The following is a 25,059-nucleotide window of genomic DNA, read 5'->3' as shown; positions in this document are numbered from 1 at the left end:
TCTGTTTTCCAGCAGCCGTTCCTGAACCTCCACCAGACGCCGGAGCAGCCCCAGCGTTGCATCCTTCATCCTCTGGTCTTCCTGCCGCCATCTCTCATCTCGATCGTCTCTCCTCTCCTCACGTTGGTCCCTCCTCTCCTCACGTTGGTCCCTCCTCTCCTCACGTTCACTGACTTCTTTCCTATACTTTGAAACTGTTTCCTTCCACTCATTCAGATGAGCTCTGTCACTCCTGCTGGATTGCATAATTTCAGAAAACATGTCCTCCCGCGTCTTCTTCTTACGACGCCTTATCTGTGATAACCTTCGGGATGGAGGAGGGAGGCTTGAGGAATTTGCAGCTGCTGTAGGGAGGGGAAAAAAGAGAGAATTGTTTTAAAAGCTACATTTTGCAGAACAATGCTTATACTCTTTCACGGTGACCAACACTGTTCACATTACATAGCACATGTGATTTCTGTGCAAGGTCGCATTTTGCCTCTTAATGCTGAGTGCTTGTGGCTTTGCTGCTAGAGATCACAGGTCTGGGCAACAGAATTCGGCTTGCATGCGGCCATGGTAAGCCATTGTTTTACAGCTTCTGCACCCTCCTTTCCCACATACCAAGCATAGCCTGTAGAGTGCTGCAGAAGCCTGGCCAATCTCAGCCAGTTGGGGGGGGGGCAGTGTGGGGGGGCTTGTCTGGGCCCCTTCAGGCAAGTAGAGTGCTGCGGTTTTTCTGTTAACATTCAGCAGCACCAGAAAACAAACTAACCCCCCCCCGCCATGAATTCTCTGGGATGATCACGGTACCCCTCCCCCCACCGCATGGCTGGTATCAGGGAAGATCCCTGCAGGCACCAAACTACCCCCCCCCGCCGCCGACCCCCCCCCTCGCCATGAATTCTCTGGGATGATCACGGTACCCCTCCCCCCACCGCATGGCTGGTATCAGGGAAGATCCCTGCAGGCACCAAACTACCCCCCCCGCCGCCGACCCCCCCCCCCTCGCCATGAATTCTCTGGGATGATCACGGTACCCTCCCCCCACCGCGTGGCTGGTAACAGGGAAGATCCCTGCTAGCCAAACGCGGAAAACTTCAGGGCCAATTTCCCATCTGCGCTTGGCTAACTGCAGGGAAGGATTTATTTTCCGCCACAGGCAAACAGCCCAGTAGGAACGGCCACCTCTGTCCCCTTAATTAAGTTCCCGTATTTCAACCAGGTTACCAGGAGTGATATCACTCTCCTGAGGATTACACAACAAGATAAAGAACGGATGTTGCTTGAATGCCAGCAAACACCGGGACCATACGCTGCCAGGCTTTGTCAGGCAATGATACCAGATTACTTGCTGCAAGCATGGCGTGGTCAAGTGTCCTACCATGGAGGAGGGAATAAGGATGCACTGCCCAGAAACCTTCTGGCAAGGCTTTCGGAGTACCTCCAGGAGAGCTTCATGGAGATGTCCCTGGAGGATTTCCGCTCCATCCCCAGACACGTTAACAGACTTTTCCAGTAGCTACAGACTTTTCCAGTAGCTGAACTGACCGCGAATGCAAAGTCAGGCAAAGTAATCATTAAAAACCGTTTGCTTTTAAAACAAGTTTTATATTTTAAAAGGTAAACTCACCTGAGGTCCCTTCCATGGGGTCAGAGTCTTGGGTACTGGCTTGGGAGGCTTGGGAGGGTACTTCAGTCAGGGTGATAAAAAGATCCTGGCTGTTGGGGAGAATGGAGTGCTGTGTGCTCTCTGCAAGCTCATCCTCCTCCTCCTCCTCCTCTACCCCATCGGCAGAATCCTCAGGCGTCGAGACTATCCCCGACCCAGAATCCACGAACAAAGGTGGGGTAGTGGTGGCAGCCCCCCCTAGAATTGCATGCAGCTCGGCGTAGTAGCGGCATGTCCGCGGCTCTGACCCGGAGCGACCGTTTGCCTCCTTTGTTTTTTGATAGGCTTGTCTGAGCTCCTTGACCTTCACGCGGCACTGCTCAGAGTCCCTATTGTGGCCTCTCTCCATCATGCCCTTGGAAATTTTTTCAAAAGTTTTTGCATTTCGTCTTTTAGAACGAAGTTCTGCAAGCACTGAATCCTCTCCCCATACAGCGATCAGATCCAGTACCTCCCTCACGGTCCATGCTGGTGCTCTTTTTCGATTATCAGCCTGCATGGTTACCTGTGCTGATGAGGTATCTGTGGTCACCTGTGCTCTCCACGCTGGGCAAACAGGAAATGAAGTTCAAATGTTCGCGGGGCTTTTCCTGTCTACCTGGCCAGTGCATCCGAGTTCGGATTGCTGTCCAGAGCGGTCACAATGATGCACTGTGGGATAGCTCCCGGAGGCCAATACCATCGAATTGCGGCCACACTAACCCTAATTCGAATTGCTAAAATCGATTTTGGCGCTACTCCGCTCGTTGGGGTGGAGTACAGAAATCGATTTAAAGGGCCCTTTACATCGAATTAAATGGCGTCGTTGTGTGGACGGTTACAGGGTTAATTCGAATTAAAGCTGATAAATCCGAATTAAAGTCGTAGTGTAGACCAGGCCTAAGGGCTGGTCTATACTAGAAAGTCAGGCTGGCTTAAGTACATTGCTCAGGGCAGTGAAAAATGTCATGTCCTGTGCAACATACTCAAGCCAACCTAGCCCTGGTGTAGACACCGCTAAGTCAATAGAGGAATTCTTTCATCAACCTAGCTTCCACCTCTTGGAGAGGTGAATTTACTACAGTGATGGAAGAACCCCTTTTGTCACTGTAGTTAAGGTCTGTACTTTAGCACTGCAGCTGTGCCGCAGTAGCGTTTCTAATGTAGAAATGCCCTTAGCCTAAACAAGGCCAAGGTGAAGCTAAGATTTAAAGGTGTTATATTAGATCATGTTAGCTAGCACAGCCTAACCAAACTTCTAAACCTCTGATCAAGACAAGGCAAGCTGTACTTTAGTATGTGTTAAGCTGGTGGAGTTAAATTGGAATCTTCAGAAGTGGTCAGTCTCTGCTTCTACTGAAGTGGTAATACTCTCACAGATTTCAATGGGAACCAAGTTAAACTCTGTCGGATTAGCGAATGCTAAAGTAATATTTGCTTTGCGTTGACTAGAGCATTAGAAGACATTACTTAGATCAAGATAGTTTATCTAGGTAACAAGATCTAACATTGGACCTTTAAATCCTAGTCAAACCTAGGACCCAGGGAGCAGCAATTCAGCACAGAATCTCAAGAGTGACAAAATAAAACGAGACAAATTTTTACCCAAAAAAATAGAGAAGAAATTAAGTAAAAAACCCAGGAAGTATGGGAAAATGTCTGTCTGGAAAATGGCAGCTCTTGAATACTTCGGAAAGTTCTTAGAAGTGAAAGTACCACTACAATTATATTTCACACTACTGAATGTACAATATCTTCCTTTATTATGCTTTTTTTTTTCTCTCCGTGGCCTTGTCTTCACTCTGGGAAAGAGTGTGTTCTTAACTCCTGTTTACTTCATGATGAAATTTCAGTGTAGACATGGCAAGTTGTAGTTTCAACACTTGTTAGGCTATATCTTCATAGTAAAAAAGGTGTGTTTTTACATCAACTTAGCAATCTCAGTGTAAAATCCTAGTGAAGACAAAGCACTGTAGTTTTTACTTTGATGTAGCTAATTAAAGGAGTAATAGATAGCTAACTCGACATAAAACACACACACACCTTTTTACAGTGTAGTTATAGCCTTAGCTGGTCAAGATGAAACCATAAGCTCCTCCCTAGTCAGTCAGTCCCTCAGTTAGCTAACACCAATTAAAACTCAAACTTGCCTTGTCTTCATGTTAAGAACACACATTTATTCCTAGCACACTTCCGGGTATGACTACATTACAGTTTTTACTAGCCTTTGCAACTCTAGCTTTAACTCTAGATTAAAAACTCTAGAGAAGACAAGCTCAATAAGGCCTGATCCTTAAGCATGCTGAGCAGCTACTGAGGGTCGTGGGCATCTATTGGTTTGAATGGGATCTGAGAGGCCCAAGCATCTATCAGGTGGTTTGCAGCACTTTTTCAAGATCAGGCCCTGAATATTCTTTCCTTGCTAATTCTGGCTCTATAGCAACAACTGCTAGTAGTGTGGGTTTATCTCTTACTTCCCTCTCACACCTATTTCTATAATGAGAAAATTTTACCTAGAAAATAGAAATGAAATTAAGTCACTTAAATATTAAGTGTAGAAAAATGTTTCTTTAAAAATTGGCAGTTCTTGAATAGTTTGGCAAGCTCTTACATGTGAAAGTAGAACACAATTTTTTCCCCACACTACTGTACATACAGTATCTTCCTTTATTATCCAAATGTTTTCTCTCCATGACCTTGTCTTCCCTCTGGGAAAATTCATGTTAAAATTTCAGTGTAGACAAGGCAAGCTGTATTTTCAACACTTGTTAGATTATTGTACACGAAATTCAATTTCAAACTAAAATTCTCCTTAGTAGATGCCTCCAAGATGCTCAGAGTGCATTGTATCAAGTTGCAAGTTTTGTAGGCAATGGGGTAAGAGAAGTTTTCCTCATTATATGGGCAAGTAGAAAAAAAACATAAGTCATCCATTCCATTAATTCAGGCATAATAAATGTTCACTGAAGTAAAATAAAATAAAATAAAATAAATCTTACCAGGAACAATACTAGAAAATGAAACACTTGACACTCTCTGGAAGAGATAATCATCCTTGTCATACCCCATTATTTTAACAAAAAAGACTTCATTTGGTGGGATGAAGTCAGTAATATTCCATATTCCATAGGGTTTTCGATCAGGATAGTATTTCACAGGCATCGTCTTAAGGAGCTCCCCTGTGATACTCAGAAGTTCTAGACGGTCCACTCTAGCTGGAAGAGAGATCCCTGTTGTATTCAATAGCACATAGGTAGGTATTCCTATGAAAACAGAAATATATTGTTGTAAGTGTTAATAAAATATAAGAAAAGGTTAAACTCTGGTAGATGTGTGTCTCCAGCCCCCCAGTAAATGCACACAATTCAGTTTAAAGCACTCTCTACCAGCTGTTAAGAAACACAAGACAGTGTGTTAGCATTGATAACATGATGTGCTTTATTTAGGATTCAATTACTAATTTCCAACAGGTGCTTATAAAGCCTCATTAACCCCCCGCACCCCCCAAGGGGCCAAATTGAAACATTTTACAGTCTCTAAAAGTAAAAGAAGGGAAGTTGTAACTCTGAGCCATACCAGAAATAAAAACATTGGGATTCACAGGACATAAAAACTCTAATACACAAGCGTAGCATAGTATCATGGGGCATAACAGGTAATGGCATCATGAATGGAATTAAGGACAGGGCATGGCTCCCTTCGGAACCTGTCAATGATGGTCCGAGTTTCAGCAGAGGCTAATTATAGAGAACAACAAAGTATATATTTCTTCCCTACGGTCTGAGCATGTTGCCTCCCCAAACAATTAAATACAGTAGAAATGGAGCACAAACTGACCTTGCACTGGTCTGCTGGATGCTTTTTTGAAGTCTAGTGTTGGCTTTCTAGAAAAACCAGCTCGAAAATCAATAGTACTGAGACCTGTTATACGAACAGAGTGCCTTCCACTGCTGGACGTCTGAAAAATATTGAATTGAAACACTGTTGGAGCAATTTGCACTTCAAACTTTGCAGTCCTTTGTAGCGTCCATTGAGCTCACTAGACTTTAAGTAAGAAGATATCAGATGTTATAAACAAAATGAACCATTTAAAAGCCTTTGTTCTAGATAGGGTGACCAGACAGCAAATGTGAAAAATCGGGACAGGGGGTGGGGGGTAATAGGAGCCTATTTAAGAAAAAGAACCAAAAATCGGGACTGTCCCTATAAAATCGGGACATCTGGTCACCCTAGTTCTAGATAACGGACCCTTCTGAATTTAGTGCTTGTGAAAAGAGAGACTGAATGAAAGTGATATGCCTCAAGGACATACTATGATGAGTATCCATATGAGGCCAAACATTGCTCAACATGGTTGCATGACTGCAATGGGGGGACGTGTATGAGCAAAGCAATCAAGATTAGAGAGTTATAAAGTATACGGGTAATTTTGTAAAGCAAAAAAACCCAACAGAAGATAGCAAAAGATTAGTGTAAATAGTTTCCCATAATTCACGGGTTTACTTCCTGTATCAAGAAAATATATTTACCCTTATATTTCCATTAGACAATAAGCGCTCTTTTTAAACAAACGTCACTCAAGCTTTAGCAATGAAGCAGATGAAGCTGACAGGGGGCTGCAGACAGGGGAGTTTGAGAGGGAGTTTGACAGAGGGAGGCCTACGATGGTTAGGAAGACCCGCAACAACTGTTCCAGCACTGCTTCTGTCTCCTCCACCTGCGCCTGTAGCCAGACAGAGCACCTGAGCATGGATGCTTCTACCCAGATCCTGGTGTGGTTTTGCAGGGACAGTAACTTGCAATTCCCACTTACTTATATCCAGGCTGGGGGGACCATCCAATGTGCCTGCTGGTGGAATCTCTCTAGCAGCAGGTGGGAGAGCTACAGGAGGAGGTGGCTAGGTTGAGGAGCATCCAAATCCACGAGCAATTCCTGGACAGTGTCCACGTGGAGACAGCTGAGGTAGCTGTCCGAGTACACAGGACTGCTGACACACCACTGGTGGAGGAGGAGAAGGCTCAGGGTGGACACTGGCAGCTGGTTACTTTTGGCAGCAGGCAGTGCTCCACCCCTGCTCCAAACCCTCCCGCCGTGGTAATAGGAAACCATTATGCTCTTCTTGATACAGGAGAGAAGGAATCACCCCCTACAGCAGAGGAGGAGAAGCCTCGTACCCCTAAGGCTGGGAGGTCTGCTGCCACCAGGGCCGGCTCCAGGGTTTTTGCCACCCAAAGCAGCGGGGCGGGGGGGGGCGAGCTGCGATCACGATCGGTGGCACTTTGGCGGCAGCTCCACCGCGCCGCTTTCTTCTTCGGCGGCACTTCGGCAGCAGGTCCTTCCCTCCAAGAGGGACCGACGGACCCGCCGCCGAAGAGCCAGACGTGCCGCCCCTTCCCCTTGGCCGCTCCAAGCACCTGCTTGCTGCGCTGGTGCCTGGAGCCGTCCCTGGCTCACTCTCTGCTGAGGGGGACAGAGGCACCCATCTGTCGCCCTGACATTTCATCTCGGGAGGTATGCTGCCTGCCGGGGGCCCATATCCAAGACGTTACAGAGGCATTGTCGAGGATTATCCAGCCCTCTGACTAATACCCCATGCTACTCATCCATTTGTGCACAAATTATACTGCGAGGTGTGACACTGAGCGGATCAAGAGTAACTACAGGGCTCTGGGAGTACAGGTGAAGGAGTTTGGTGCACAGGTGGTATTCTCTTCGATCCTTCCTGTCAAAGGTAGGGGCTGGGGCAGAGACAGGTGCATCATGGAGGTGAATGCCTGGCTGCGAAGATGGTGTCGCCAGGAAGGCTTTGGCTTCCTTGACCATGGAATGCTATTCCAGGAAGGACTGCTAGGCAGAGATGGTGTTCACCTGTCGAGGAAGGGAAAGCCTATTTGGACACAGACTGGCTAACCTAGGGAGGAGGGCTTTAAACTAGGTTCAACGGGGACAGGTGAGCAAAGCCCACAGGTAAGTGGAGAACATGGAGACCTGAGAGATGGGTTGGAAACAAGAGGGAGCGTGGGCTATAATGGCAGAGAGAAAGGAGGGTCAGGGCAAAACTGGGAGACAAGATTAAATCAGTATCTTAGATGCCTATATACAAATGCGAGAAGTATGGGTAATAAGCAGGAAGAACTGGAAGTGCTAATAAATAAATATAACTATGACATTGTTGGCATCACCCGAAACTTGGTGGGATAATACATATGATTGGAATGTTGGTATGGATGGGTACAGCTTGCTCAGGAAGGATAAATGGGAAAAAGGGAGGAGGTGTTGCCTTATATATTAATAATGTACACACTTGGACTGAGGTGGAGATGGACATAGGAGACAGAAGTGTTGAGAGGCTCTGGGTTAGGCTAAAAGGGGTAAAAAACAAGGGAGATGTCATGCTAGGAGTCTACTACAGGCCACCTAACCAGGTGGAAGAGGTGGATGAGGCTTTTTTTTTAACACAAATACAAGATTTGGTGGTGATGGGGACTTCAACTATCCAGATATATGTTGGGAAAATAACACAGGGGGGCACAGACTATCCAATAAGTTTTTGGACTCCATTGCAGACAACTTTTTATTTCAGAAGGGTGAAAAAGCTACTGGGGGGAAGCTGTTCTAGATTTGATTTTAACAAATAGGGAGGAACTCAAAGAGAATTTGAAAGTGGAAGGCAGCTTGTGTGAAAGTCATCATGAAATCATAGAGTTCACAATTCTAAGGAAGGGTTGAAGGGAGTACAGCAAAGTAGAGACAAAGGATTTCAGAAAGGCAGATTTTAGTAAGCTCAGATAGCTGATAAGTAAGGTCCCATGAGAATCAAGACTGAGGGGAAAAACAACTGAGGAGAGTTGGCAGTATTTCAAAGGGACACTATTAAGGGCCCAAAAGCAAGCTATTCCGCTGGGTAGGAAAGATAGAAAATGTGGCAAAAGACCAGCGTGGCTTAACCATGAGATCTTGCATGATCTAAAAAGTAAAAAGGAGTCATATAAAAAATGGAAACTAGGACAAATTACAAAGGATGAATATAGGCAAACAACACAGGAATTCAGGGGCAAGATTAGAAAGGCAAAGGCACCAAATGAGCTCAAACTAGCTACAGGAATAAAGGGAAACAAGAGGACTTTTTATCAATACATTAGAAGCAAGAGGAAGACCAAGGACAGGGTAGGCCCACTGCTCAGTGAGGAGGGAGAAAAAGTAATAGGAAACTTAGAAATGGCAGAGATGCTCAATGACTTTTTTGTTTCGGTCTTCACCGAGGAGTCTGAAGGAATGCCTAACATAGTGAATGCTAAAGGGAAGGGGGTAGGTTTGGAAGATAAAATAAAAAAAGAGCAAGTTAAAAATCACTTAGAAAAGTTAGATGCCTGCAAGTCACCAGGGCCTGATGAAATGCATCCTAGAATACTCACGGAGCTAATAGAGGAGGTATCTGAGCCTCTAGCTATTATCTTTGGAAAATCATGGGAGACAGAAGAGATTCCAGAAGACTGGAAAAGGGCAACTATAGTGCCCATCTATAAAAAGGGAAATAAAAACAACCCAGGAAACTACAGACCAGTTAGTTTAACTTCTGTGCCAGGGAAGATAATGGAGCAAGTAATTAAGGAAATCATCTGCAAACACTTGGAAGGTGGTAAGATGATAGGGAATAGCCAGCATGGATTTGTAAAGAACAAATCATGTCAAACCAATCTGATAGCTTTCTTTGATAGGATAACGAGTCTTGTGGATAAGGGAGAAGCGGTGGATGTGGTATACCTAGACTTTAGTAAGGCATTTGATACAGTCTCGCATGATATTCTTATCTATAAACTAGGCAAATACAACTTAGATGGGGCTACTACAAGGTGAGTGCATAACTGGCTGGATAACCATGCTCAGAGAGTAGTAATTAATGGTTCCCAATCCTGCTGGAAAGGTATAACAAGTGGGGTTCCGTAGGGGTCTGTTTTGGGTACGGCTCTGTTCAATATCTTCATCAACGACTTAGATATTGGCATAGAAAGTACGCTTATTAAGTTTGCAGATGATACCAAACTGGGAGGGATTGCAACTGCTTTGGAGGATAGGGTCATAATTCAAAATGATCTGGACAAATTGGAGAAATGGTCTGAGGTAAACAGGATGAAGTTTAATAAAGACAAATGCAAAGTGCTCCACTTAGGAAGGAACAATCAGTTTCACACATACAGAATGGGAAGAGATTGTCTAGGAAGGAGTACAGTAGAAAGAGATCTAGGGGTTATAGTGGACCACAAGCTAAATATGAGTCAACAGTGTGATGCTGTTGCAAAAAAAGCAAACGTGATTCTGGGATGCATTAACAGGTGTGTTGTGAGGAAGACACGAGAAGTCATTCTTCCGCTCTACTCTGCGCTGGTTAGGCCTCAACTGGAGTATTGTGTCCAGTTCTGGGCACTGCATTTCAAGAAAGATGTGGAGAAATTGGAGAGGGTACAGAGAAAAGCAACAAGAATGATTAAAGGTCTTAAAGGAAGGCTGAAAGAATTGGGTTTGTTTAGTTTGGAAAAGAGAAGACTGAGAGGGGACATGATAGCAGTTTTCAGGTATCTAAAAGGGTGTCATAAGGAGGAGGGAGAAAACTTGTTCATCTTAGCCTCTAAGGATAGAACAAGAAGCAATGGGCTTAAACTGCAGCAAGGGAGGTTTAGGCTGGACATTAGGAAAAAAGTAATCACCCTAAGTGTCAGGGTGGTTAAACACTGGAATAAATTGCCTAGGGAGGTTGTGGAATCTCCATCTCTGGAGATATTTAAGAGTAGGTTAGATAAACGTCTATCAGGGATGGTCTAGACAGTATCTGATCCTACCATGAGGGCAGGGGACTGGACTCGATGACCTCTCGAGGTCCCTTACAGCCCTTGAATCTATGAATCTATGAATCATACCTTGCTCTCTAATATCCTAGGACCAGCTCAGCTACAACAACATTGCAAACATACAGTAAATGATTGTAGAAGCTCTGAGCATGGCAAATATGCTTCATACTTGTACTTCTGAAAAGAAAATTCCAGACTCCTTAAACTTCCCATCTGTTCTATTCAATTTGTTGATTTTAGAAATAATGATGTTCACTCACAGAAAGCCCCAGCCACTCTGCAAGTGAGCTGGTAAGAGTTTAAAGGCTGAACCAGCAATCCTTAATCAAACAAAACTCTCACTGAAGTCAATAGGAGTTTAGAAGCAAGAAGGGCAGGATCAGCCCAAAAACGAGAGTGAAATCAAAGAGTTAAAACATTGTTTTGATGTGTGTGTGAAGGGATTTTTTTATTTTAATGCCACATGGATGGTACCTCCTTAAGAAAATCATTCATGCTAGAAAGTTCTACTTAAAGTGAATTGGCAAAGACAATCTGGCATTTAAATCAAGAAAATATAGTTCTCCCAGTTTTGTGTAGTCATATATTAGATAAAAGCAACAGAGGGTCCTGTGGCACCTTTATGACTAACAGATGTATTGGAGCATAAGCTTTCGTGGGTGAATGCCCACTTCGAATGCTCCAATACATCTGTTAGGCTTAAAGATGCCACAGGACCCTCTGTTGCTTTTTACAGATCCAGACTAACACGGCTATCCCTCTGATATATTAGTTAGTTACATAAACTTTTCCAAAAGTGTAATATGGACAGCAATTTGCTGAACAGAGCCAAGAAGAGGAATTCAGCAAACCTAGCAGGCAAATCTGCCCTCCAGTGATTATAACTAGGCAAACAGAGAGGACGGCAGGTTTCATCTCCATCCTCAGGTGAGACATGCCAATCAATTCAAACAGGATTTTTAAGTGCAATTCAGCAGTTTGTCTGGCAGGCAGGCAAGTAATTAACATAAGAATGGCCAGAGTCTTCCCTAAACTTCATGCATAGAGAATGCAGCCTGATTTGTATATTTTTACCTACAAAGTAAATTCTCTATTAACTCTCCTCATTCCATTGGGAGTACAGATTGAGAGGAATTATTTTATCTAGTCATAAATGTATAATTTTTTAGATCTAGTGAAAACTCTGCTCATGATTATTTTTAGATGAAGCAGTTGTTTTTCATAACTGGCTGCCTGGACAATCAGCCATCTAGGCATTATGACAAATTGGTGTCTGTCTTACTGGAACAACCACTATTTATTTCTATTAGTTAGCCTTTCACCTCAGAAAATCACTATGTAAAGTCTTTTTAATATAAACCAGCTGTTAACAATATTAAAGGATACAAAGTAATATTAAACACAATACCAAATAACTCCTGTTATCAAGAGTTAATTGCCTGCTAAATGTTCATTGGACAAATGGAGTAACAAAGTTTTCTTTTCGTAGTTTTATACGACATCTGTATAAGACATTTATAGCACAATTAAAAATTTTGCAAAGCTTTCCCTGACTTCTTCAGATGCTGTAAAATCTTAATGCAAGCAAAACAGGCCAAGGATCAGAACTGGGTGGACTATTCATAACAAATAATACATGTGACGAATATTTCTGTTAGTAAATTATCCAGAGACTTGAGTATTAGTGACATTGTTTATTACTAAAAATGGTTTTAAAATACTGTTATTTTTAGTAATAACCTTTTTATTGTAGTACAGCCTGGAGTAGGGTTACCATATTTTAAAAACACAAAAAGAGGACACTCCACGGGGCCCCGCCCCCGTCCCAACTCCACCCTTTCCCCGCCCCCAGCCCGGCCCCAACTCCGCCCCTTCCCCAAAGTCTCTGCCCCAACTCCGCCCCTTCCCTTGAACGCTCTGCCCCCTGCTCCTCCCCCCTCCCCTGCTTCCCACGAATCAAATGTTCGCGGGAAGCCTGAAACAGACAGGCAGCAGGTAAGCTGGGGCTGGGGCTGGGGCTGGGGCTTGGGCTGGGACTAGGGCTGGGGCGGTGGTGGTGGGGGGCGCGAGGAGGCGCGGCCTAGTCCGGCCCCCCCGGCCGAGCGGCTCTGGCCCCGGCATCTCCGGCCTGGCTCGGCTCGGGCCCTGGGGCGCTGGCCCCGGTTCCAGCCGAGCGACTCCGGCCTGCCCCGGCCCCAGCGGCTCCGGCCCCAGCAACTCCAGCTCTGCTTGGGCCCCGGGGCACCAGCCCCGGCTGAGCGGCGCTGGCTGGCAGCCGAGCACCCCCAACCCTGGTCCCAGTGGCTCCGGCCCAGCTCGGCTAAGGCCCCGGTTCCAGCCGAGTGGCTCCAGCCCAGCTCCGGCCAAGCGGTGCCAGACGGCGGCTGAGCACCCCCCAGCCCCGGTCCCAGCAGCTCGGCTCAGGCCCCGGTTCCAGCCGAGTGGCTCCGGCCCGGCCCTGGCCCTGGGCAAGCGGTGCCGGCCGAGCACCCCCAACCCCGGTCCCAGCGGCTCCGGCCCAGCTCGGCTCGGGCCCCGGTTCCAGCCGAGTGGCTCCGGCCCGACCCTGGCAGAGCGGCACAGGCCGGCAGCCGAGCACCCCAGCGTCACCGGCTCCGGCCCCAGCCCAGATCCAAGCCCCACGACCCCTCCCTATTTTCCCGGACATGCCCAGCTTTTTGGAATTTCCTCCCGGCTGGGGATTTGAGGAACAAAAAGCTGGACATATCCGGGAAAATCCGGATGTATGGTAACCCTAGCCTGGAGGCCCTAATCAGGATCTATGCCCCATTGTGCTAGGTGTTGTGCAAACATCTAGGAACAAATTTAAAGCTGTTGGATTGTTTTCAAACTATGTTTTTTGCCTATTTGTGTTGCATAAAGTCACATATTGTCGTTTTTGCTCCTTGATTGTCTGGCTGAATGTTTTATAAATAGAAGGAAGGAAATCAAAAAGATGCAAAGACAGCTGCATAAGCATTTGTTATGTGAAATTTTGTGCAAACACGTATTCATCGCACAAACATTTGCAAGACTTGGAACATTCCAGGAACATTATTACAAACAAAAAACAAAACAAAAAAATAATTCAAAATATATGTAGGTGAAGAATAAAGAGGTATTTTTTTATTAAATTAAGAAATGTGGTATCAGACAGTTTTTTGATTTTTATGTAATTTGTTCCATGCAAGCTGAGGAAATTCAAACCATCATAGCTAGGAGATGGGGGAGGGGGTGTGCTAATTGTAAGATTCTATTTACATATAGTTATTTACAGGTTACTACAGTTGCATTACAGGTTACTACTTTCGCATTAAAAGTAGATTTCAAAGGATGTGTTCATTAAATGGGATTTATTCTGGCCTGCTTTATCATTACATTCCATCTAAACAGCCGGATTTGGCTTGGAGGCTGTAAATGGGTAATTATAATGGCCATTTAAGAACTCTCTTGTTCACAATAATTACAAGCTTTTCTATTGACTCCTTTTTTCTTCTTCTGCCTTGTATGAACAGCCATTTAACCTAAATCAGCAGGGAAGCTTCTGCTACATCCTCCAACAGAAAAACTGCAAGGTCTTTTTGATTCACAATTCCTGCCTTGTAGGAAAACAAAACAGTGCTTAAGGGTATCTCATTGCTGACTCTTCTCAATGGGATTGCCTCCTTCTATGCCTTGCTGACAAACCTTTTTATCTTAACAGGTCTGTAATTGTGTTAATGGCCTGTAACTCGTTGCCAGCAAGACCTTAAGGAGTAATTAGATGCAATCACCTACCACAGCTTCTATTATGGAGCTAGTAAATAAAGATTTCAAGTTATTTCCAAGCCAACCTGCGGAAACAGTACCTTTAAAGTACAGTTTGAAGCACTGACTTCATCTTTGGTCTTTGTTGGAAGGCTTTTATTAACCAAAGTGATGCACCATGTATAGTGATATATTTATTTTATTATGCAATAGACTGTGGCTTTTAAGACCTGTCTCAGGTTTGGGGGAGGAGAGCAGCAGGACCCCCTAGAGAAATTTTGGTTCTCTGACAGCATTTCTCCTTGGTGCCCAGAGAATACATATTGCACTGGCAGTCCCACCAGCTTGGTGAAAGTGTATTGAGTGCACCCTTCAGCAGAAGGTCAGTTCTGTTGACTGATGCAGAGTGGAAAAAGGAGCCATGGACTTGTCCTCAGACCCAGTGATAAGCTGCCAAAATCTTAACAACCAGTTCCCTCCTCCTCACCCCACGAGGGGGTCGTGGTCCGCCCCCACTCCCCGTGACTCCTGCCCCATCCAACCCCCTGCATTCCTTGATGCCCCCCCCCCCCCAGGACACCTGCCCCCATCCACTCCCCTTCCCTGTACCCTGACTGCCCCCCGCCGCCCCATCCAACCCCTCCTCTCATTACTGATGGCCCCCTGGAATCCCTGGCCCATCCAACCACCCCTTCTCTCTGTCCCCTGACTGCCCCTGGAACCCCTGCCCCGACTAGCTCCCACCGCCCCATCCAACCCCTGCTCCTTCCTGACTGCCCCCCGGGACTCTTGCCCCCATTCAATCCCCCTGTTCCCTGCCCTCTGACCGCCCAGACCCCTATCCACACACCCCACCACCACCCCGAACTCCCCTGCCCTCTATCCAACACCCCCTCCCTGCTCCCTGCTCCCTTACCGTGCTGCCTGGAGGTGGCTGGCGGCGCTAGAGCCACGCCGCTCGGCCAGGACCGGGGCCAGGCCAGAGCCGGTCAGCCAGGGCCGAGGCTGGAGCAGATCGTCCGGGGCCGCTGGGCCGGAGCAGGTTGGCAGGAGTCGGGGCCAGGGCCGCTGGGCCGGAGCAGGTCGGCCAGAGCTGGGGCCGCTGGGCCGGAGCAGGTTGGCCAGGGCCAGAGCCCCTGGGCCGGGGCCGGGCCCAGAGCCGTTGGATCAGGGCCGCTGGGCCGGAGCCGCTGGGCCGGGGCTGGAGCAGGTCTGCTGGGGTTGAGGCCGTTTGGCCGGGCCACACCTCCCTGAAACCCTCCTCGCACCCCCCCGCCCCAGCTCACCTGCGCGAAGCTGCTGCTTGCTTCTCAGCCCTCCCAGGCTTCCCGCGCAAACAGCTGATTCGCGGGAAGCAGGGGAGGGGGAGGAGAAGAGGGGTGGAGTGTTCAGGGGAGGAGGCGGAGGTGAGCTGGGGCCGGGGGCGGGAGGGAGAGCTGCCGGAGCTTTACTGGTTGTTAAATTTAAAAGCCCTTTTAGAACCGGTTGTCCCCCGGGACAACCGGTTCTAAAAGGGCTTCCAAATTTAACAACCGATTCCCGCGAAGCGGTGCGAACCGGCTCCAGCTCACCACTGCTCATACCATCTTCTCATTGAAACAAAGGCGAGTGCTTCCATTAGCATCAGCAAGGAGCATTGTGTGCACTCTTCATCAGGGCTGTGGCAAGAAATCTCCTTGTTTAAACATATATGTATCCACTTAATTGGCATTCTGACAAATCTAGAGTGGAGACAACTAGACTTGGTACAATGCAATTCAATTTACTCTAGCCTCTGATTTAAGGCCACACTTAGGATTTGTCTACACACAGGACTTGCACTGATTTAATTAACCGTTGATGAACCTATCCTCCATGAATTTATCTAATTCTTTTTTGAACCCAGTTATGCTTTTGGCCTTCACAACATCTCCTGGCAATGTGTTCCACGGGTTAACTTGCACTGTGTAAAGAAGTACTTCTTTATGTTTGTTTTAAACCTAATGCCTATTAATTTCATTGGGTGACCCCTGGTTCTTGTATTATGTGAAGGGGTAATAACACTTCTTTATTCACTTTCTCTATACCATTCATGATTTTATAGACTTCTATCCTATAAGAACATAACATAAGAACGGCCATACTGGGTCAGACCAAAGGTCTATCAAGCCCAGTATGCTGTTCTCTGACAGTGGCCAATGGCAAGTGCCCCAAAGGGAATGAACAGACAGGTTATCATCAAGTGATCCATGCCCTGTCACTCAATCCCAGCTTCTGGCAAACAGAGGCTAGGAGCACCATTCCTCCCCAACCTGGATAATAGCCATTGATGGACCTATCTTCCATGAATCTATCTAGCTTCCTTTTGAACCCCGTTATAGTATTGGCCTTCACAACACCCTCTGGCAAGGAGTTCCAGAGGTTGACAATGCATTGCATGAAAAAATACTTTCTTGTGTTTGTTTTAAACCTACTACCTATTAATTTCATTTGGTGGCCCCTTGTTCTTGTATTATGAGAAGGAGTAAATAACACTTCCTTATTTACTTTCTCTATACCACTCATGATTTTATAGACCTATATCATTTCCCCGCTTAGTCGCCTCTTTTCCAAGCTGAAAAATCCCAGTTTTATTAATCTATCCTCATACACAAGCTGTTTTATACCCCTAATCATTTTTGTTGCCCTTTTCTGAACCTTTTCCAATTCCAATATATCTTTTTTTGAGATGGGGCGACCATATCTGCACGCAGTATTCAAGGTGTGGGCGTACCATGGATTTATATAGAGGCAATATGATATTTTCTGTCTTATTATCTATCCCTTTCTTGATGATTCCCATATTCTGTTCGCTTTTTTGACTGCCGCTGCACATTTTGTGGATGATTTCAGAGAACTATCCACAATGACTCCAAGATCTCTTTCTTGAGTGGTAACAGCTAATTTAGACCCCATCATTGTATATGTATAGTTAGGATTATGTTTTCCAATGTGCATTACTTTGCATTTATCAACATTAAATTTCATCTGCCCTTTCATATCACCCCTTAGTCATCTCTTTTCTAAGCCGAACAGTCCCAGTGTTTTTAATCTCTTCTGGTATGGAAGCTGTTCTGTTTTGTTGCCCTTCTCTCTGTAACTTTTCTAAGTCTAGCATATCTTTTTTGAGATGGGGCGACCAGAACCGCACAAAGTATTCAAGGTGTGGGTACACCATGGATTCATATAATGGCATTATGATATTTTCTGTCTTATCGTCTATTCCTTTCCTAATGGTTCCTAACATGTTAGCTTTTTTGACTGCTGCTGCACACTAAACAGATGTTTAAAACAGATGTTTTCAGAGATCTAGTCACAATGATTCCAAGATCTTTCTTGAGTGGTAACAGCTAATTTAGACTCTATCATCTTGTATGTATAGTTGGAATTATATTTTCTAATGTGCATTACTTAGCATTTATCAATATTGAATTTCAGCTGCCATTTTGTTGCTCAGTTACCCAGTTTTGTGAGACCCCTTTGTAATTGTTTTCAGTCAGTTCTGGATTAGATTAATTTTGTATCATCTGTAAAATGTTACCACCTTACTGTTTACGCTCTTTTCCAGATAATTTATGAGTATGTTGAACAGAACAGTCCCCAATACAGATCCTTAGGGGACAACACTATTTACCTCTTTCCATTGTGAAAACTAACCATTTATTCCTACCCTTTGTTTCCCGTCTTTTAACCAGTTTCTGATGCATAAGGGGACCTTCCCTCTTATCCCGTGACTCCTTATTTTGCTTAAGAGCCTTTGTTGTGGGACCTTGTCAAATCTTTCTGAGAGTTTAAATACATTATATCAGGGGTTGGCAACGTTTGGCACGCGGCTCACCAGGGTAAGCACCCTGGCGGGCCGGGCCAGTTTATTTACCTGCTGACACAGCAGGTTTGGCCGATCGCGGCCCCCACTGGCTGTGGTTCGCCGTCCCGGGCCAATGGGGGCGGCGGGAAGCTGCGGCCAGCACATCCCTTGGCCCGCGCCGCTTCCCGCTGCCCCCATTGGCTCAGGACAGCGAACCGCGGCGAGTGGGGGCCGCGATCGGCCAAACCTGCCGCGTCAGCAGGTAAATAAACTGGCCTGGCCCGCCAGGGTGCTTACCCTGGCGAGCCGTGTGCCGAACGTTGCCGACCCCTGCATTATATCAACTGGATTACACTTGCTAAAAAGAATGGCTCAGGTGTAGGAATCTCCCTCACATCCTCTGCAGTGAAGACCAAAGCAAAGAATTCATTTAGCTTCTTCACAACTGCTATGTCTTCCTTGAGCGCCTGTTTAGCACCTTGATTGTACAAGCAGCAAAGAGTCCTGTGGCACCTATAGACTAACAGACATATAGGAGCATGAGCTTTCGTGGGTGAATACCCACTTCTTCGGATATTCACCCACGAAAGCTCATGCTCCTATATGTCTGTTAGTCTATAGGTGCCACAGGACTCTTTGCTGCTTTCACAGATCCAGACTAACACGGCTACCCCTTTGATACTTGATTGTACAAGTGACCCACTGATTGATTGATTGACAGGCTTCCTGCTTCTGATGTACTTCAAAAAATAATTGCCTGTTAGTTTTTGTGTCTTTTGCTAGTTGCTCTTCAAATTATACTTTTACATTTGACTTGATAGAGTTTATGCTCCTTTTGATTTTCCTCATTAGGATTTGATTTCCAATTTTTTGCCTCTAATTGCCTCTTTTACTCTGTTTAGCCATGGTAGCATTTTTTGGTCCTCTTACATTTCTTTAATTTGGAGTACACTTTTATTTTATTTGGAGATATATCTATCTCATAGAACTAGAAAGGACCTTGAAAGGTCATTGAGTCCAGCCCCCTGCCTTCACTAGCAGGACCAAATACCCTAGATCCCTAAGTGGTCCCCTCAAGGATTGAGCTCACAACCCTGGGTTTAGCAGGCCAATGCTCAAACCACTGAGCTATCTCTCCTCTATTGCGGCCTTTTAATAGTTTGCATGCAGCTTGCAGGCACTCCATCCTTGTGACTGTTCCTTTTAATATCTGTTTAAACTAGCTTCCTCATTTTTGTGTAGGTCCCCTTTCTGAAGTGAAATGCTACTGTTGTTAAATGCTACTTTGGTATTTCCCCCGTACAAGTATATTAAATTTAATTATATTATGGTTGCCATTAGTGAGCAGTTGAACTATATTCTTTTCTGGGACCACATCTTGTGCTCCACTTAGAACTAGATCAAGAATTGCCTATCCCCTCGTAGGTTCCATGACTAGCTACTCCAATAAATAGTTATTAATGGTGTCTAGATATTTTGTCTCTGCATCCTGTCCTGAGTTGACATATGCTCAGTCAATAGGGGCTTAGTTGAAATCACCCATTATTATTCAGTTTTCTGTTTTTGTAGTCTCTCTAATGTCCCTTGGCATTTCACAATCACTGTCACTATCTTGGACAGGTGGTCAGTGATATTTTGTTCAAGCATGGAATTTCTATCCATGGAGATTTTATGGTACAATTTGATTCTTTTAAGGATTTTTACTATATTTGACTCTATGCTTTCTTTCATGTATAGTGCCACTCCTCCTCTAGTGTGACCTACTCTGTTATTCCTATATATTTTGTACCCTGGTTTTACCATGTCCCATTGATTATTATTGTTTCATCAAGTTTCTGTGATGCCTATTATATCAATATCTTCATTTAATACCAGGCACGCAGGTCACCCATCTTAGTATTTAGATATCTAGCATTTGTATACAAGCACTAACAAAATTTGTCAATATTTCTCTCAGTCAGTCAGAATAAAGTCTAAAATGGCTGTCCCCCTGGTTACCTCCTCCATCTTCTGAAATAATGAGTTATCCACAACACATTTCAAGAACTTACTGGAGACATTTTGTGTTTTGCTGCATTACTGTTTCCAATGTCTGGGTAGTTAAAGTCCCCAATACTACCAGTTCCTGAGTTTTGGAGAACACCTTTTACCTTGATTTAGCTGGTTCAGGACAAATGAATTAATGTGCTAATCTAAGTATATAGTATATAGTAAGTATACGGGGGGAGGGATAGCTCAGTGGTTTGAGCATTGGCCTGCTAAACCCAGGGTTGTGAGTTCAATCCTTGAGGGGGCCACTTGGGAATCTGGGGCAAAATCAGTACTTGGTCCTGCTAGTGAAGGCAGGGGGCTGGACTTGATGACCTTTCAAGGTCCCTTCCAGTTCTAGGAGATGGGATATCTCCATTATTTTTTTTTTTTTTTTTTTTTTTTTTTTTTTTGTAAGTGAAGGTAGTTGATACGTCAGAGTTAGCTAACATGCTAACCCCAACATAACCTCAATCACTTGTTCTAATCTACACATACACACTTAGGCTTGTCTACACACTGAAGATGCACTGTTTTAATTACTAAATTCATGCCTTTAGTTTAAGCAGTGCAACTTTATGCATAGACCAGGCCTTACAGTAGTTACCAGGTGTAAAGAAATGGTTACTCACCCTGTGCAGTAACTATGGTTCTTCAAGATGCATGTTCCTGTGGGTGCTCCACTCTCAGTGCGCTTGTGCCCACTGCACCTTTGATCGATGATCCATTCAGCCTGTGCATGCGTTACTCAATCTCATGCTCTGTGCTGTTATATAGCGCTGTATAGGAGAACCAGCATTGGTTCATTCTCTACCACAAAACTCCATAGCAGAGAACTCTGAAGTACAGAGGACGAAGGGCAAGTAGTGGAGCACCCATTGGGACACATATCTCAAAGAATAACAGTTACTGCACAATGGTGAGTAACCATTTCTTCTTCTTTGAGTAGTGTCCCTATAGGTGGTCCCCTTTAGGTGACTTCCAAGCAGTTCTCTTTAAGGAGGAGCAGGCTTCGGAGTAAAGTCCAGTATTAAAGAAAGTATAGCTGAGCTCAACGCAGCATCAAAAGCTGAGCCATGAGTTATTGCATAGTGCTCAGCAAAGATACATATAGAGGTCCACATCACAGCTCTACATAGTTCAATGATGGGAACATTTTTGAGAAAGGCTGTAGAAATGGAAATAAATCTCATAAGTGAGTTTGTATATCTGAGGGTGCTTGGAGATTACAAGATTGGTAGCAACAGCTAATGCAGTCAGATATCCACTTGGAAAGTCTATTTAGAGATCTGTCTGCAATTGAAACAAATAATTTGGTCTTTCTGAAAAGTTTAGTCAAGTCAAGATAGAAGGTCATAGCTCTTCTGATATGAAGTGTGTGTAACAATGCCTCCTCTTTGTCTAGGTGAGGTGTAGGGTGGAAGATTGGGAGTTGAACGGGTTGGTTAATATGGAACTTGGAAGATATCTTTTGTAAAAACTTGGGGTGTGAGCATAATGTGACCTTGTCTTTGAAAAAAATCTTGTGAAAGGAGAGTATGCCATAAGAACCTCTATTTCTCCAACTTGTTCAGCTCTCACGATAGCTATCAGAAATGCTGTCTTCATCGACAAATGGAGAAGTGAGCAGGGAGTCATCGGTTCAAATGGAGATCTTGTAAGATGTTTAAGAACCAGATTGATATCCCAATCCAGAGTTGGACATTTGACTGGTGGAAAGAGATTTCCAAGTCCAATCTGAGGAACCTCATTGTCATTGGGTTGGGGAATACGGAATATCCTTTTATTGGAGAATCTTCTTAGCATATATGCTACGTGCCTCAGGTGGCACACGACCAAAATTCATCATCAAATTTGATCTGCTGGTTGGATCGTTGGATCGCAGCTTGGGCTGCGTATTGACAGGAATGCAATGTGAGCACTGAGCCATGAATGGAAAGCTATGATGGATGACAGGTGAACTCTAATGGAACTCAGAGACAGTCCTGAGTTTTTTAGTTCAAGAATGTAGTCAAATATATCTGATAACTATCAGGCTGTTGGTGGAATGTGTTTGAGGTCACAACAGCAGGCAAATCTTGTCCATTTTTAAGTGCAGTGTATAGATCGTTTTCTGCTCTGTAATAGCACTTTTTTTACTTCCTCTGAACAGATAATCTCTAATCCTGTGAACCATCAACCAGCCATGCTTTGGGCCAAAGAACCCTAAGATTGGGGTGAAGGATCTTCCCACCTTCCTGGGAAAAGAGATAAGGAGTGGCCTGGAGAGTGATTGGTGAGTAAATGGCCAGCTGTATCAGGTAAGGAAACCAGGTTTGTCTGAGCCAGATCAGGACTCTTATGACAATACTAGGTCAGAACAAAGGTCCAGCTAGCCCAGTATCCTGTCTTCTGACAGTGGCCAATACCAGGTGCTTCAGAGGGAATGAACAGAACAGGTAATCATCAAGTGATCCATACCATCCATTATAACAATTCTGGCTTTGTCCTTTTTTATTTTAAATAGAACTTCGGATATTACAGGAGTTGGGGGGACGGATGCAGACAGTAGACCCAATGACCACTGACGGTGCAAGCCATCCCCCAAGGATCAGTGACCCAGCCTGCCTCTGGAGCAGAACTGATTGCATTTCTTGTTTACTGTCATGTTGAACAGATCTATTTGAGGGGTGCCCTGTTGCCAGAATATGTAGGCAAGTATGATAGAATCTATCTTCCACTCATGGTCTTGAGAGACGTGCCTGCTGAGTGTGTCCATGATCACATTCTGAACTTCTGGGAGGTAAGCCGCTATAATGACATTCTAATTGCATATGCATCAGTTCCAAAGCTTGACAGCCTTGGCACAAAGGGAGGGGGATCTTACCCCTCCTTATTGTTTGATACAGAACATGCATGACATGCTGTCTGTCATGACCTTTATGAGTTTGCTCCTGATTAGTGGTAGAAACTGGAGACAGGCATATCTGACTGCCCTGAGATCCAGGAGGTTGATGTGCGGAGTGGTTTTCTGAAGCATCCACCTGCCCTGTGCTATGTGGGTGTCTAGATGCGCTCCCCACCTGTGATGTTTTCTGATTAAAATATGACCATGTAAATCAGTGTTGCTACCACTGTTATATAATTGCAACAAATCTTGTACAAAGTATGTCAAGTAAGGTGTCTATGGGAAGGTTATGATTTGCTGAATATGATTATGCTCTTTGTATGCATGTATCATGTTTGTATTTGTAGTTATGAGTATTGGCTCTATACCTGTATTTCAAATATGTTTGCTCCTGTGGTAATGCTCACAAAGGTATTTAGCCTGCACATCTTGAAGAGACTATTCAAGTTAAGTGGCCCATCAAGAACACTTAACTCACAATAGACCATGGGAGACGCCCATCCACGCTTGATGGACTTTCACGTGAACAACTAGAGTATGGATAATGGATTCGGCTGTGACTAAGCGAAATCATGCATGGACATGTGACTTGCCCATGTGACCCCAAACACCATTTTGCTACCTGTAATTTTCCACTAGCTGTGCTGAGGGCTTCGTTTTAAACAATAGATTCCCCTCCACATGGCAGAAGCTATAAAAGGCCCTGGAAACATCTCAATTTTGTCTCTTTCCTGCTCAAACCTCTTGTGATGAGGCGAAGACTCACTGGCGTGGTGCCTCCTGCTGGTTGTCCAGGGAATTAGCTCTTTTCCAGCTCCAGAGCACCCTCTGCCGGCTGATGTCTTGCCTGCCGCTGGCCCCTGTGTCCCTCCCGGACCCCAGTGCCACTTTATCTCAGCCCCCAGCAGTAACCCACCATTGGGGTCTCCCCCCCAGGGAAACCCCCAACCCTCTATCCCGACCTTGTCTCAGTGACTACTGCCAGTCATCATCTAGCCCCTGCTCACTAGGGCAGACTGCAATCTGTAAACCATTCCTCATCGGCAAGGGGGGTTGGACCAGCTGCCTCTGCCTAATCCTGGGCTGCCCCTCTGCAGCCCTACTACCCTTTTGTGGGCCCTTAACTCGGCCTGCAGCCTGGGGCTTTGCTAGGCTGGAGCTCCCCAGCTCCCTCTGCCCTTCCCCAGCACTGATCCACCCTAGGTACCCTCTTCAGCTTTCCAGGCAGCCAGGTCCTTCTTTCTCTAGAAATCTAGAGAGAGAATGTCTCTGGCCCTCAGCCCTCTTATAGGGCCAGCTGTGGTCTGACTGGGGCATGGCTCCACCTGTGGCTGCTTCCCCCAATCAGCCTAGCTTTTCCCTGCTGCAGCCCTCTCCAGGGCTGCTTTATCCCCTTCAGGCAGGAGCGGGGTGACCACCCCACTACACCTCTGGACTATGAACTTATACTAATGGGAGCATTCTAACCAAGGGACTGAGGACCTTCCAATGATTTGGAACAACCAGTGACTTAACAAGCCAGCACTTTATTCCATCACTGCTACAAGCCTGATCCAAGAACTTGGATTGTTTGTATTTGATTCCTTTAACCAATTTTAACTCTCACCTTTCTTTCTTTTTATAAATAAACTTTTAGATTTTAGATACTAAAAGGACTGGCAACTGCGTAATTATTGGGTAAGAGCTGAGTTGTATATTGACCCGGGTGTGTGGCTGGTCCTTTTATTTGATTGGTTTTAAAGAACCACTCATCTTTAAGTCTAGTGTTTTTGGTGGTGATACAAACTCTGGAATACCTAAGAAAACTGCTGTTCTGACTTCTCGTTACCCAGTGTGGTGAAACAGAAGTTTACTTTTTTTTGATGGTTTGGTATAGCTTATGGGAGAATAACCACCAGTTTTGGGGTGTGTCTGCCCTATTTCTCAGCAGCTTGTCCTGAATTTGGTATTCTCAGTTGTGACCCACAAAGGCACAGTTACACCACCACAGCAACGATATATCTGTTGTTATGATAACTGCTGGGAGAAGGACAAGTGAAAGGGACTCCCGCACAAACATTGTGAGGATATTTCCACCAATTGAGAGATTTCTTT

The 25,059-nt window shown here is 45.2% G+C and overlaps 1 protein-coding gene across 1 annotated transcript in view; it reads right to left on the bottom strand.

Moving 5' to 3' along the window:
- The window catches only part of HMCN1 (hemicentin 1), a 338,886-nt gene that overhangs the window by 216,144 nt on the left and 97,683 nt on the right, over nt 1-25,059 (bottom strand). Inside the window, exons 7-8 of the mRNA XM_054038112.1 lie at nt 5,468-5,588; nt 4,630-4,893 (exon numbers count right to left, since the gene is read on the bottom strand). Of these exons, the coding sequence (XP_053894087.1) occupies nt 4,630-4,893; nt 5,468-5,588 (385 nt within the window). The remainder of the gene's footprint in view (nt 1-4,629; nt 4,894-5,467; nt 5,589-25,059) is intronic.

Source organism: Malaclemys terrapin, chromosome 8 (genome assembly GCF_027887155.1).
Source record: "Malaclemys terrapin pileata isolate rMalTer1 chromosome 8, rMalTer1.hap1, whole genome shotgun sequence".
In the NCBI taxonomy this organism is placed as follows: Eukaryota; Metazoa; Chordata; order Testudines; family Emydidae; genus Malaclemys; species Malaclemys terrapin.
This window is presented reverse-complemented; position numbering and strand designations above follow the sequence as displayed.